Source organism: Siphateles boraxobius, unplaced genomic scaffold, assembly GCF_051911475.1.
Source record: "Siphateles boraxobius isolate OS27281-9 unplaced genomic scaffold, OSU_SipBor_1 35, whole genome shotgun sequence".
NCBI classification, from domain to species: domain Eukaryota; kingdom Metazoa; phylum Chordata; class Actinopteri; order Cypriniformes; family Leuciscidae; genus Siphateles; species Siphateles boraxobius.
In genome coordinates this window covers 13,989,882-14,005,855 of record NW_027508975.1, presented here as the reverse complement: position 1 = coordinate 14,005,855, position 15,974 = coordinate 13,989,882, and the positions used below count along the sequence as shown (strand labels likewise).

General features: G+C 36.8%; 2 protein-coding genes across 2 annotated transcripts in view; both read left to right on the top strand.

Annotated features, from left to right (window-relative positions):
- Positions 1-197: 197 nt before the first annotated feature.
- rpa3 (replication protein A3) lies at positions 198-1,251 on the top strand. Its single transcript, XM_077196695.1, has 4 exons — positions 198-430; positions 716-790; positions 880-988; positions 1,073-1,251. The coding sequence occupies exons 1-4, from the start codon at positions 332-334 to the stop codon at positions 1,153-1,155; spliced, it is 366 nt and encodes a 121-aa protein (XP_077052810.1). The 5' UTR covers positions 198-331; the 3' UTR covers positions 1,156-1,251.
- An 8,843-nt stretch (positions 1,252-10,094) lies between these two features.
- Positions 10,095-15,974, top strand: part of col28a1a (collagen, type XXVIII, alpha 1a) — a 29,807-nt gene continuing 23,927 nt past the window's right edge. The window contains exons 1-5 of the mRNA XM_077196492.1: positions 10,095-10,203; positions 10,285-10,392; positions 11,313-11,456; positions 14,977-15,542; positions 15,890-15,910. Of these exons, the coding sequence (XP_077052607.1) occupies positions 11,339-11,456; positions 14,977-15,542; positions 15,890-15,910 (705 nt within the window). The 5' untranslated portion in view covers positions 10,095-10,203; positions 10,285-10,392; positions 11,313-11,338. The remainder of the gene's footprint in view (positions 10,204-10,284; positions 10,393-11,312; positions 11,457-14,976; positions 15,543-15,889; positions 15,911-15,974) is intronic.

The window sequence follows — 15,974 nt, the reverse complement described above, 5'->3', positions numbered from 1 at the left end:
GCTTTTATTTTCCTTTTCCCCCTCAAACTGTTATACTAAATTTTGATATGTAAATGATTATTGTCATGTTTGAAAAACATGAAGTAATTTGACAGGCAATAAAAAATAAAATAAAATAATCAAAAGAATGAGCGGAAATGATTCGGACTTACCACAACTAGGAACGATAGTTAACAGGCTATTTATTTCGAGCGCTTTTCTCTGACGCACCGGATATGCGGTCATCCGGATAAAAATACGTCACTTGATCCGAGTTTCCCGCGGTTCTGTTTGACTCGACTGAAGTCATTTTGGGTTTTATTTCTTGTGTGTTTTGCCGTAAACATCCACAATGTCAGGCGTTTATGAGTCCCCGAAGCCCAGAATCAATACGTCGATGTTGTCTCAACACATCAATCGACCAGTCTGCTTCATTGGACGCTTGGAAAAGGTTTATTCACTTCTATTCATGTCCTGAATAATGAACATTTGATCATTCTTTTACTCCATAATGAACCATCTATCGTTAGCTAGCTCTATAATGAAAATCAAGCGCGAATGATGCATGATATAAGTGTTATGATACGGTTTAGTGTATGAGTAGTTTTCAGTGTCATATTAACTGCAAGACGAGGCTATTAGGGCGAATTGTTCCACGCATTGCATAATAAAAACTTGTTGGAAGAGTGTGAGTCTAGCGTGTGAACATAACAGTATGGTTGTGTATTATTGACAGGTCCATCCATCAGGAAAGACTCTTACGCTTACAGATGGAGAAGGAAAGACTGCATCAGTGGAGCTCAGTGATCCTGTGAGTGATCAGTTCACAGCATATGATGCACCTCTGTGTATGATTTTGGTATTTATTAAAAAGGTCATATTTCCCCCCATCCTGTTTAGCTGGATGAAGAGCTGAGTGGGATTGTAGAGGTTATTGGAATGGTGTCCAACAAAGGAACAATCATGGCTGTTTCACATACCCAGTATCGTGAGGACAAAGTCTCTTTCGGTATTATTTGTTATATTGATTATTATAGTTTTATTGTCAGTGTCATTTGCACTGAGATATAAAATATTTCCTCTTGCTTTGCAGATCTGGAGCTGTACAACGAAAGCCTGAAAGTTCTTCATGAATATCCCCAGTATTACCCGTTTGAGGTGTCATTAAGTGGTTAAACAGCACTTTTATTTTCATTTTACAGTTTTTGTATAATTGGATATTTACTGTTTGTCCAGTTTTTGTTACTTAAAATAAAACTTATATAAACATTGTGTTCGCATTTATTTAACTAATTAAGACTTCTACAGTTGTACATTGACAAAATAATTCTGAAAGTTATTTACAACAAATTTGGTAATTTTATTTTTATTTTTTTTTAGTTTTTAATAACGTGGACAGTCCCCTTTTGAAAGAAAAAGAGCAGCTTTAGCCTCTACGGCTAATTTCCAGCTGTAGTCCCCGGCCAGTTGTCAATGGGCATACATCAATAAAATACGTTACAATTATATTTACAGCAGGACTTATCACAAAGGGGACAGACATACTAAACATGTGACACACAATTCAAACAAATAAGCAAGCAGACACAGATTGCAAAGACACAATAACAATTCATACAGTAAAACAATACAACAAGACACAAACAATAATCATACAGAGGCCACATTAAGGTACATTAAGGCACATACTGGACATAACATTGAGGCAGGCAGGAGAAACGAAGTGGCAACAACATGATCATGTCACATCAAATACACAACACATCTGTCAAATTAGTGTGTGCAGCTGTAATTGTCAGACAGCCAGTTTTTAAGATGTATAGTAAAATTGAAATACATATGTATATCTTTGATTGTAGTGGGCAGTAAATTCCTATTTTGTATCGCTTTAATAGAAAATGATAATTGACCGAATGTGCTTTTCCTAAATGGGATAGTAAGATCACCTCGTGTGGTGCTTCTGGTAATCTGACTGTTGTTATGGCGTTGGATTATAAATGAATTGAGAGGAGCTGGAGCGTTATTATGCATAATTTTGTGGACCAAACTGATGTTTTTGTATTTAATTACACCTTCCCAGCTTAGCAGTTTATGATTTTTAAGAATTATACAATGATGGGAACTATTAGGCTTCTGGTCCAAAACTTTGAGAGTTTTTTTATAGAGAGTTGCCAATGGCTTTAATGTTAAACCATTAGTTTGACCCCAACTTGTCAGACAGTATGTTAGATGTGACACAATCATGGTATCCATAAATAATTTGGCAGCATGAAAAGTCAGTGCATTTCTAATATGTCTAAAATTAGCTAAACTAAACTTGACCCTTTTGCACACGTTTTTAATATGTGGTTTAAAAGAAAGATTAGAATCAATAATAACGCCCAAATACTTGACTTGGGGCACAATACTAATGTTTTGACCAGATATCATTATGTTTGAAACAACATTACATTGTCACTTTGTGAAAAACATTCCCACAGTTTTATCTATGTTTAGTTGAAGGCACGAGCGATTTAGCCAATTGGTGATTTGATCCATAGCTGTTGTAAGTTTAGCAGCAGCCAGATGTTTTGTCTTGGCACGTACATAAATTACAGTGTCGTCCGCGACACCGCGACATAATTAAAATAAACGTTTGTGCCATTTTTACATTATGTATTTTTCACCATTAAGCAAAGCATGACTACATGAATGGATTGAGAGAGTTTTGTTCTAGATTTTTCTAATGAATTACAATTTGATTTAAAAGTGTAAAGTATACTTGTACAAAATATATTAAAAGTACAAAGTATATTTGCACTTGAAGTGAACTTAGTTCAACACTTAATGTACCGAAAGCACTTGAATTTTATTAATGTAGTTATTTCTAAATAAGAATTACATGTTTTCATTTACATTGATTGTACACAAATAAAAATAAGTTTTTTTAATGACTCATCGGTAATTTAAGTAATCAAGTATGTTTTTATTATTGAATAAAATGTTCTGCTGAACACAAAATATATTTTGTAGAATGTTTGTAACCAATCAGTTGATGGACCCTATGACTTCCATAGTATGGAAAATAAATACTATGGAAATCAATGGTTTTGTGTTCAACAGAAGAAACAAACTCAAACAGTTTTGGAACAACACGAGGGTGAGTAAATGATGACAGAATTAACATTTTTGGAGAACTATCCCTTTAAGGCAAATTACTATGCACATAGCAAGTAATACAGTGTATATTGTTGAATAAGGGGATATGTGAGGCTGGTCTACAGACACATTTTGATGTTACTATTGCACATTCAAAACCTAATGAATTATTTTCAGGTTATTTTATTCAATGCTTGTCTCCTAGCATTTTCTGAAAGTGGACACTAAGTTAATTCATTTTGATAATTTTTTCATACAAGTCTGTTCAAGAAACCTTTTTTTATTCTACCACTAGATGGCAATGAAGTGAAAAACTTCATCTTACTGTTTTACTTTTTTATAAATAATTGTAAAAAGTATATGGATTTGAAATGGTCTTGGTTTAATTTTATAAATTTTTATTATGACAATTTTTAGTTAACTAACATTATTTGTAATATAATAAGCCTATAATATAATAATATGTTTATTTTTTATAGCGCCTTTCAAGAACCCAAGGTCGCTTCACAAAACAATACAAACAGTTGGCAGACAAAGAGACAAGCAATCTGCTTATTATAACAATCAAACAAGCAGAAAGCAGATGGAGACAACAAATAACTGCAAATAACATGAGAAGTAAAAGAATCACAGAAAACATACATTTCGATAAAGTAAACAACCTAAATACTGAAAAAGTGGAAGACAGAGAAGTATAGAAGAAAATTATTATTTACTGAGCATGGTGAATAGATGAGTTTTAAGTTGAGATTTAAAGGTTGGGCCCGTATCCCTAAAGATTCTGAGAATCCTCTCAGAGAGCTCCTAACTTAACCTAAAAATTCCTTGCCAGGAGTTTTAGCTTAGAAGTGATTCCAGAACATTTTCAGTGAACTCTGAGCAAGGAATGGATGGAAAATCCTATCTTAGTGAGGAGGTGTGGTTGACCCCGTTGCTAGGTATGAGTCATCATTTCAAAAGCCGTGATTGGTTGATCCTACAAGTTTGATGAAAATGAACTTTTGGTGATAATGAGCAAAGGATGTACCCTCAAATCAATAAACATAATTATACACTCTAATCTTTTGCAGACTGTAATTGTAAATAATATTTCACATTCAAGAAAATATCTGGAAAATGAATAGTTAGCTGTAGGGGTTATAGCCTAACATTAGAATCTAAAATATGTGAAAACTTAAGCTCATTACACCCTGTTCAAATAATGATTTGTGTCTTATTTGCTCATTTTAATATCCTACCTGGCATATTTTGTACTTTCACTCCCATATGGACCCCATTGAAAACAAGATGGCCTATCTCAAGGGGCTGTCCTTAATGAAGTATAAATTGCAACGTTACAACTCAGTGTGGTCTTAACGAGGGTAACACGGCTCAGCTTTTATCAATGTCTGTAGCATCTCAATAATTCCCTGTCATCCAGTGTTTGCAGGACATCTCTCCTGCCTCCTCTGTTGGCCATTTTGTGCAGCTGCTTAGGGGAACTCCTAAGCCACTAAAAGTCCTCTTCCCTGCTCTTAGCAGATCTCGCCTTAGGAGCCCTTTTAAGCGCTAGGAATCTTGAGGAATAGCTTTTATATTAACTGGGATTTTCGTGTCACTTTTAGGGGAAATTCTAAGAAAACGTCATGACTCTGAGAATGTTCTTAGAATTTGGCCGCTAGGAGCCACTTTTTGCACAAAAATTCTTAAGGGATACGGGCCCTGGAGGTTAGTGGTGGCACGAAGATTGGGGGGCAGCTTATTCCATTGCTTAGGGCCTATAACACTAAAAGCCCTACCACCTAGTAGAGAGTTTATACTTGGGTACGATAAGCAAATTGTAATTGCTAGATCTAAGGGTCTGGACACTGTGGGCAGGAACATAGTGTTGCACTAACTCAGCAAGGTATTGGGGTGCGGGGCCATGACAGGCTTTATAAACTAAGACTAAAAGTTTAAACTGGATGCGATTGACCGCAGGAAGCCACTGAAGTTGGTAAAGGATGGGAGTGATATTTGCAGATTTTTAAATTATATGTAAGGGCTCGAGCAGTAGAGTTTTGCACCTTATAATAAGACTATGGTGTTATATTTACTATTTACTCCAGACCAGTGAGCAGAGGAGACTGATACTCTTTGGAAACTAAAACCAGAATATTGGAATTTTCTTGTTTAATTATGCGAGGGAGGCTAATATTTCTGTGGAAAAAACTTGTACCATTACAAAATTCATCAATCAGTAAATGACAACGTGTCAGGAGGGGGCGAATGAGCCAAATACCTCAAGCAGTCACTTCAATATAGCTGTCATGTTGAGTAACTCCCGTATTTTTGACAGGACAAACCACCTTCATCAGGGTAAAAGGCATTAGGGTAAAAGATACATTCTGCATTTTGTAGTATTTTATATGATGAGCATAGGTGGCCTGCCTCTGTAGTGCTCAGTGTGGTGAGGAGTTGCCCGAGGTCAAGCAGCTGCCATATTTGTTGCAAGTTCTGACAAAGTGCTGTTTGTACCACTTGCACAAGAGTGTGGCAGTATCTATAGCCAGAAAAAAAGTTATGTACACAAAAATTCACATTTTATTTTATTAGTATTTGAAAAGACTAACAACAATCTCTTTTTAAAATATAATGTTAAATAAAACAACAGGAACCAGAAGATAAATTAGACTTTATTTGTATTGGAAATGAGTAACATCCTCTTCTCATTTAGCAAATCTATACCAGCTTTTGGTAGAAGAAATATTTACCTGCCTGAACATATGTGTGTGTATATATATATATATATATATATATATATATATATATAATATAATATAAATTTGAATATAAATTAACTAATTTAATATATATATATACAATTTAATTAATTATTGGACTTTTTTCAAACCCCCTGCAGTTTGGGATGGCCTGGCATGTAAAAGTGTCATACATTATCCTAATCAAATCAATGTGATCAACGAGTTAGGTCAAAAGGAATGTAAAAGTAATTATAAGTAACCTAGTCAGATTATATTCCCTAAAATGTGTCATGTAATAGATTGTTGCTAACTACAATTTTCTTCATGTAATTTGTTTTAATGTAGCCTACTACAACTCGCAAGTACCCTAATCTACTTAGCACTGATTACAGTGATATTTACTTTCTAAATGGTTTTAAGTCAGATGTTTATATAGGTTATATGCCAATTTTATCAGATGTAAACGTATAGAGTCAAGATTTTCACATTTGACTCAAACATTTCATGCAGAACAGCTAGGCTACTTTAAGAATAAATAAATGCATTAATTAATATTATTATAGCCTAATAGACAGACAACTTTTTAGAAACATAAATTGCTTAGTTGAAGTGGAACCATGTGGTCATCCAAGTGCACGCTTTGATCAAATAATTAAACATTCAGTCATTGTTTATATTATTATTTCAGTATAACAAATGCCCCGACCAAATATGTGCAAACAAATTTGTGCAAACCAACCAGATCTCTAGGGGTGTCACGGGTGTGTTCACAGTTGGCAGATTTGGTGAACTTCCAAGCGAACTCTGGTGTGCATGGTTCAAGAACGCAACACGGACAAAGACATACCGTTAAATAAACCAAAAACGCAACAAGATGCAACCCTAAAAAGGACAAAATGCTCAAGCATACCAGTTTTTTCTCGTAGTCGCGATGTTGCCCATCACAGTTCGGTACAGGCAGTAGATCTTCATTTGTGTGTGTGTCTGGTGTGTGTGACGGATGGATTCCGACACATTTTATAATCTCTACGAGTTCTCAGCTGGTCAAAATATTATCGTTTGCAGGCAGGCTACGCATAGGCCTACAACGAGCGCATTTAGCCCAGCACACAGCATTGTTTTGGATGTTCGGTAAGTTTGTCATGAAATATACTAATAAAAGCTGACTAATCAGGTTGTGAACATATGTGTCTAGGTTCGGGATCTGGTCCGGTGTTAAATGCCAATGTGAACGCTGGAACAGGACACATTTTTTTGTCCGGACCAATCGAACCGACCTACACATGTCAACACAACAGGGAGTAGCCTAACACACCCAGAAAAAAGTAGCTATTTTACGAGGTCCCGATTTTCGTCAAATGTGAATCATACTAACAAAGAACGTGAAGGTCCACCGCTAAATAGTATAGGCCTACCCGTGACTGGGGTGTAAACAAATTCTAAAACGTAGACTACAAATGAGTTTGTACAAATTCAGAGTTTTTAGCCACCAATTTGCCAAAATAGTTATAAATTGACATTAGATTGTTGGCAAACCCATAGAGGTTAATTTACTCCACCTTGTAGATCAAAAAGTAACATTACTGCCACATGTCATTAAGTTGACATCACCTTGACCTTTGCCCTTAATTAAGATAACACAACATCATACTGTATTTTTCTTCTAAAGTAGACTTTTCTGATTCATCTAAGCATTTAAGGGTTTGCACTAGAGATTTCCTGCAGCATCAGATCTATCTGCTCCACGGATGTGCTCACTGCCTCAGGAAGGTTTCTCCATATCATCTTCTGACATGTTTAACAAATCACCCAAGCACAATTGGTTCAAGGAAAACTTTCGTACCCTGTGGTCATGCATGTAAGTTCTCAGGGCCGATAAACTGTCTTTTAGTGCCATGCAACAGCAAATCTCTGCAGCACTTTACATTTGCATCTCGTTTAGCAGATGCTTTTTCCAATTCCAGCAATTTATCCAATGAAAGGGCAACAACAGAAGCACATATTATACATATTTTGGCCATACTGAACACCTAAAGTTCACAAGTGAAGTCAAAGCTCATTCTACAGTTAATTGTGCAAATGCTTAAAGGCACAGAATGATTAAAACATCAGTTTTTCCTTGTCATGACTCCCTTTGATGCGCCCCGGCAGCAGATTTGGAATTTACTTCAATTTGGTGACTTCATAAAAGTACTAAAATAATAAAAAATGAAAAATGGGATTTAAAGTGGAGCAGCAGAGAAGAAACCAACTTGACAAACTCCACCAGAAACAATTTGTAGAGAAATGATTTGTCATGCTCATACTGTCAACAGAAACGGCAAAAATGGGCATATCACATCATATTTGTTGGAAATCTGTAAATTACTGTCAGTTCTGGATAGCAACTGATTATATGTAATCATGGATCATCTGCAGTTACTTCCTGAAGCCTAATTCGGCAAATCCTGGCACAATGTTTAATGCACTTCATGTTGTTGATAACAAAAGAATAGAATTTGGTGCAAGATTATCCTATTCAAATCAATGTGATAAACAAGTTAGCTCAAAAGTAATCAAAAAGTATTTATACTACAATTTTCATTGTGTAATAGACTAATTTGTAAGGTTTCAGGTCGGAAGAAAAGGGATATACTATAGGGATATCAGATTTAAAAATACAATGACTGTTTCAGAGTCAAAATTTTTAACCTTTGACTCAAACATTTCATGTAGAACACCCACTTTAAAAAAGATTGAGGATGTAAATATAGCAGACATGCTTCATATATCTCTTTCATAAAGTGTCAACTTTCCACTTATGTGCTACAAGTGACATCTTAAGTGCTGTTTAAAAATATGGCTCATGATGACATCACATTGTCATAATACGTGTAATGTGATTTGAGCTTTTACATCTGAGGCATGGCTTATTTGTAATTACAACAGCACAGCAAGCATTTGTTAACAGATTTATGACTTTTACATTAGAGGAAACATTTGACTTTCAGAGACAGACAAATTAAACTTATCTTACCGTCAATAAATTATAAATTATAATTTATTATTATATATTGCCTAAATTATTGAAGGCTGTTGCTGTATTTGCTGTGGTTCTCCACTGATGTTCTCCGACTCCTCCTCTCTGTAAGTCATTTTGAGTGCCTCGTTGTCCTGTCACATTTTTTATAGCTTGTCAAGTGGAGAGGTATTTCACTCACTGTGCCATCAAGATCGTTGATCGTTTCCACATTTTTCAAAGAACTGAGATTTATCAGAATGACAAGGTTGGGAATAGGGTATGTGATGTGACCCTTTTCTGAACTATGTAGTTCAAGGAAACATTCAGGAAAAGTAGATGTGATCAACCGTTTCAACACACCTACTCTTTTTTTTGTATTATTATTTCTGCAATATTCAAACTGAAGTAATGGAATGGTGTAGTGACCAAACAATTCCCAAATTATCTTATATTTTATGTTCTTCAAAGTCGACAGCCTAGATTCCAGTCCTGTTCATTCTGGACCCGCTTGAAGCTGTAATAGTTTTTCCTGCACTGGTCCAACCCATCCATTGAAAACAATAAATATAAATGTATACAATAATATAATATAAAATATAATAATATAATATATATATATATATATATATATATATATATATATATATATATATATATATATATATATTGCAGACAATTTATCTACAAAATTAATTTCAAGCATTTCAGCACAAGTCAGTAGATTTAATGATATGATAGATATATGCTAAGACCAAGTTTTTTCTCCACTGGTCCAACTCATCCATATTGTATAGAAACTCCAAACTTCACTAGCAGTGTATAGGCCTACATAATGCCTTCTGTTTGTAAAACGCAACCTAAGAAATAATAAATATCTAAAAAAAACAACAACAACAACTTTGAAATCTGTGATGTCCTTGTGTGTATATGAATACAAATTAAATGAAAGAAATTACATTAAAAGGCTATATTTTTTAGGTGAGACGGGTCTTGCAGTTCCTAAAAGAGACATTTTTTTGCTTGAGGATACTGATTGAAATCCAGTTTAGACCTGCATATTTCTCAAAGGATTTTCCTCTGCCATCTGCCCATGATAGTTGTATTAAAGTTAGAGCGCAAGCAATTGTTATATTAAGTATAATATAATTTAGCTGAAGACAGTCTTGTTTATTTTTCCAGTGAAAACTTTTTACACTACGTCTGTGAGCTAATGGCTGATAAAGACACGCATAAAATGTTTGACAGGAATCAAGCCTGTCAGAATACTCACCCTCCCAATCCACTGACAAAAGGGGGTTTAACTCTATGAGTCCCTGAGCAGTGAGCCGGTTACTGTCAGGATACTGGCACACTGAGCACAGAGTGAGTACAGAGAGGGTATTACTGCATTATTCGCAGAATATATGCCTGGCCTTAATGAAACTTTGCCTGTTCTGCCTCTAGCTCTTTCATACGGAGATATCACACACGATGAGGATGTAACTGGACATGAATGATTAACTGGATGACTGGACTATTAAGGAGAAAGACAGTACAGCAGTAAATATTTAGGTAAGGAACCATCTTAATCAATTCCTACTTTTAATTTGCATACTATATTTGTTATTTTGTTGGACGCAAGAAACTAGAGAAGTCTACATATAGAAAAGATTTCCTTTATGTGTTACGGCTATTGATATGAATAAGTGCAGAAAAAGTCCAGAGCTTCATGATACAGAGAGTAAAATAAAAGCATATTAATAGAATTATGTGTTAAATATTAAATTATTTGTATATATTATTTGTAGCAGCACAGAAGGAGTTTAAAAAACTTTCACCTAAAAAAGGGATAAAATGTGCATTTAGCGCATGTGAAAATGTGAAAAAAACAACATCGCCATCAAATAAAAGGTAAAGTTTTCTCAGTAAAATTCACTGAAATAGCAGCAGCATGCTTGTGTCACACTGTACTGCTGTGAAGTGATTTTGTAGCACCTTCAGGGCTAAAATGGACAGGACACGTGCATGACTGCCTCAGGGTACTTCATAAGATAGTGCTCTTCCTGACCCTCATAATTTCTATTGTCAAGATTCTGATTTTCAGATGTGGAACTTTGGGCCAGGTGTAAAAGTGTTGTAATGATCAGTTTAATTGTTTGACTTAAAATCTAATTGCACTATTTATTGTGCTAAAAATTACTGTAACGCACAGCCTGAACCGAGTAACTGCTTTTATGAAAGTTTTATTTTGAATTTATTTCTTGATGGATATACTGCTGTCCCACAGTAGACTTTAAAATAGTCCTGTAACAGGATGTTTGTTGCCAAACACAATTGTATTAACATATCATGTATAATGTTTTTAAAATGTTTCTGCAATGCTATTATTAAGGATCTGTCAGGATGTACTGAGAATATCAAAAAGTGATGCATTATTTTAGAGACATGTTTTCAAAACTGAAAATGAAATGTATAATATGATTCATTTGTAGTGTGACGGCGTGAATAAGCAGGAAGGATGCAGTGTGTTGTGATGTTGTGTCTCCTGCTGCTGATACTGTCCTGTAGTGCTAGCAAGAACAGAAGAAAGAACAGACAGAAGCCTGACAACACTGTCATCCAAAATGAAGTCAAAAGTAAGTAATCTGTCTACCTGTCTGTCTGTCTACCCAAACCTCTCTAATGTTTTTCAGTTGTTGTTTTTTTTACAATTGCTTGAACCAATTTCTCAATACTTTGGTTACTTTTTCAAACCTCTTTACACATCGAGGACAGCAGCAGTCTATGTGGGCTAAACTGTGGATCTTTTTCCATTGCTTTAGCACAAAATGCGTTCAATGACTGCATCTTTAAAATTACATTTTTCACTTTCTTACTCAGAGACACCACCGCCAAAATGTACCTACAGGCCAATCTTGGAAAGTCTGTTATTTCCAAAACTGTTAAAGGTATGATCAAAACCTAGCAAAATACAAAACTGAATAACTGAATAAAATGAAAATACTATCAAAATAATTAGATGTAGTTGAACAGTTATTACCATATATACAAAAGGGGAAAGGAATAATTTGTACTGTAATGTAAACATGGACCATGTAACAGACTGGAGGGGATTTTAAACAACAGAGAGCTATCATTCTTGTCTTGAAAAACATTGCATAAGGCTACCTGTTATTACAGTTTATCTCAGTCGGTTTGGTACATATCTCGAATCATGCAAACCATCATTTGCAAACCATTTAGTGCATTTCTCGAAAACAATTTGTACAAACAGCACTGCAGCACTGCAAAAGCCTGTAACTTAATAAAAATCCCTAGTTCATCTCTCAAAAGTAAGTATTTTGTCAATGAACGTATCAGTGCCATCAAAATGACAAGTCCTTGTGTGATTCACAAACAAGATAGTCAAAATGCTTAGCCATGCTGTCAATAAAACTGTGTACTCTGACAGAATGTGACGGTTTGATGACAGTGATTGGTAATGCACAAGGTGTAATGTTCAGTTTGATTTCCGTTTAGTTGTCCTGGCTTGTAACTCATTGTTTTCTGTTTCCTTTCTGTTGTCACAAGGGTTCTGTACAATTACTCTGTGTATAAATAGCCCTCAGTTTGAGTTATTGGTCCATTCTCATTTATTTTTAGTTGGATGTTATTCCCCTGTGTTCCAGATTTCTCCTGTGTTCCTGCATGTTTTTTGTTTTGATTTATTGTTTAATAAAATGACTGTTGTGTATAGATCCTGTCTCAACTTCTTTGAGGGCATGGATTGGAGCCATGCCCATACTTCTGCCACTTTGGGTGATCTGAGCCCAGACCCTCCTAAACGGTATGATGATCTGGATTATGTTGTTGTCCAAAATATCGGTAATCCTCCCCTAATCCTATCCAGTTTTCAGTCTCCTTTGTCACTGCTGGTCCTGTCCAGTTCCAGTCTTTTTTGTCAACACTGGTTCCGCCCAGCTCCAAATCTCCTTCGTCGCAGCTAGTTAGACTAGCTAGTTGTATTGCTGCCATACTAGGCCACTTGCATAGGTATTGTATCTGGAATTATGTTGTAGACTGGATTTGTGATTGTATAACTGATCGTATCCTTGATCCATTGTTTTGTCCTTTATTTGTAACTTTTTGTTGTCTCCACCTTGACGCTTTATCTTGCCCAGGTCGCCGTTTTTAATGAGAATGAGTTCTCTATGTGCCTACCTGGTTAAATAAAGGTTAAATAAAAAAAATTAAAGAATAAAGACCCAGCTCCAAGTCTTCTTTGTTGTCACTTGTCCCGCCCAGCCTCCCACTCCCTCCTCCTCTGACTACTCCATTAAATTCCTCAGCCCTGCCTCAGCTGGCTCCCTTTAGACCCTTGGCTCCTTCTTCAGTGGCTCTGCCCAGCTGCTTGGATCCGCCTTGGGCTTCCTGGTCCACAGCCTTGGTGTGTTGATCCCCTGGCTCCACCTCGGGCCTCCGTGCCAATTACTCCACATTGGCCCATCGACCAGTCAGCTCCACCTAGGTTTCTTGCTCCCTTGGCTACACTTGCTTCCTTGGCTACACCGGCTCCCTTGCCACTCCGACTTCACCTTGGTCAGTCGTCGCTCTGCCTCCGCCACAGCTTTAGGGCCAACGACTGCGCCTCATCCTGCCTCATCTCTGCTTCAGCTCCATTGGACTCCTCCTTCCCTCTGGCTCCTCCTCAATCCTCTCTCCCACTGGGCCAGCCGGCACCCTGGCTTCACCTTGGCTGCTTGTCACCGCTGCTCCACCTTGGCCTCCTGGTCTTCCAGTGTCGCCCAGTCCCTCCATACATCAGACTCCGCCTGGGTCTCTACCACTCCCGGCTTCACCTCAGTCGTTTGGGCTCATGAATGCTGCATATAGATCCTGCCTCAACTTCTCTTCCTTTCTGCAACCAACTGTAACAGAAGGCTGCACTTTTTTGTATGGCAAATATTACTTTCAACAGTACAAATGCATTGCTGTATGTGGTACAGTGACAGGATTCACAGTTACTATTTTCTGTAGATCTGACAACAAATTATAGTCTCCAAACCCTTTCACCATGCATCCTTACCCATGTTCTTCCTGGCTGTTGACCCTGTTCGTTTCCTTGTTGTTGTTGTTGTTGTTGTTGTTGTTCTTGTTGGTTTCTTTTTTCATTGTCAGAAATTGTAACACTGTGTTGTGCTTTTATATATTTTTGCCAGTCAAAGGTTCATGAGATGCATCTCTGAGCTGTTGATCATTGGTTGATTTAATGCTTTACATTCCCCATTTATAGTGAGATTTAAGATTTACCTGTGCGATTTATCAATACAGGACACATTTACAGAAGAGTGTAATAGAACTGTATAGAAAATACACTTGACAGATTATGACAAGTTCAACCATTTTACTTTTAATGATTTATACAGTGAGTGATCTAATGCCTATAGGTTTTGGGTGTAAGACTATGCAACAGAGAGCCAAAATAGTATATTCTGATCAACATGAGCAATTGATAATGTAGGAAACAGCAGACAATTGTACATAACAAATTGTATGAATGTACTAAAGCATTGACAATTTGATCAAAAGAATGAATAATTGCTTTTATGATTTGCACAAGTGACTAGATCAGGGATGGGCAACTCCGGTCCTCGAGGGCCACTGTCCTGCAGAGTTTAGCTCCAACCCTAATTAAACACACCTGAACAAGCTAATCAATGTTTTCAGGATTACTAAAAAATATTTTTTGTCAGGGTTGGAGCTAAACTCTGCAGGACAGTTGCCCTTGAGGACCGGAGTTACCCATCCCTGGACTAGATGATGTGGAGGTTGAACAGGTAGTTTTGAAAATTAGTTGTGATCTGAGAAATGCACCAAAGCATCTCAGAAAAAACTGTAGTGTTTTTAAGGTCTTTTTTTTTTGTTGACAAACTGTGTTTGTAGGGTGAAAACTACTTGCTAGTTTGAGTTGATTTAAGACATGTATGAAGTGATTTGGAAGTTTTGGTGCATTTTGGATGTCAAATGAACTGCTGTACAAAACTAAAAGTTGGTTAGGCGAACTGTTTGATTAATTTTGATAAAGTGTAATTTTGGGAAAGACCTAAATATTGAGAAATGTGTCCTAGCAATTGTAAAAAAATAAATTAAAAAAGCTGTTGTTTCATTTTTCTGCAGCTCTGTTCTGTCCAGTGGAGTTGGCTTTTTTGGTGGACAGTTCAGAGAGAGCAACAATGCTTCTGTTTGAGAGGCAGAGTGATTTCGTGTTGCGCTTCAGCGCCATGCTGATGCAGATGCAGGTGCCCGGCTGGCGTATGCGGGTGAGAATCGCCGTCCTTCAGTACAGCAGCAACGTCTTAGTGGAGCACAATTTCCGGGACTGGCAGGACATAGATGTGTTCCAAAGCCGAGTGGATGCTATGACCTACATCGGCCAAGGCACCTTCTCAGCTTATGCCATCTCAAACGCCACTCAGCTCTTCGTCCGAGAGACAGCGGCCAGCAGCTTAAGAGCAGTGTTTCTGTTGACGGATGGGATTGACCACCCGCGCAGCCCCAGTGCTGTGAGTGCAGCTGCAGATGCAAAGAGCAACAAAATCCATATGTTTGTCATTGGGCTGTCGGGATCCACACGAGATGAGCAAGACAATGGTAGACTGAGGTCCATCGCCAGCGCACCGCCTCAGCAGCACCTGTTCAGCCTCACTGACCCACAGCTAGATGTAAAGCTCTTCAGGGAACTGGTGAGTGTTTGGAGTAGGATATGTTTTCACCTCGAAGGCATAAGAGATGGCTAGGATGCATTTCCTCCCTGCTAACAGGAAATGTTCTCAGAACATTCTGGCAAGGTTCTCTCAAAGTTATTAACAAATGTTCTTCCAGTCACATTGATAGAACATTCATTCAGCGTATTTTGGTCTTCTATAATGTTCTCAGACATTAGTAGAAACCATTAGTGGTCCTAACCACTCATTTTGAAACAAAATTTCATCTATGAACAATATCACAATTCTATCAAGATCTGTATGTATCTGTCAATGATTTTTACATTTGTGTATCAGTCTACAATGGTCTCTTTTCTCTTTTACAGAGTGAACTTGCGAACACATTTGTAAGTACAGTTATCTCATAAAATATTCAAATTCTCAAAGTTTTTTTTAACAGTTTCTCTGTTT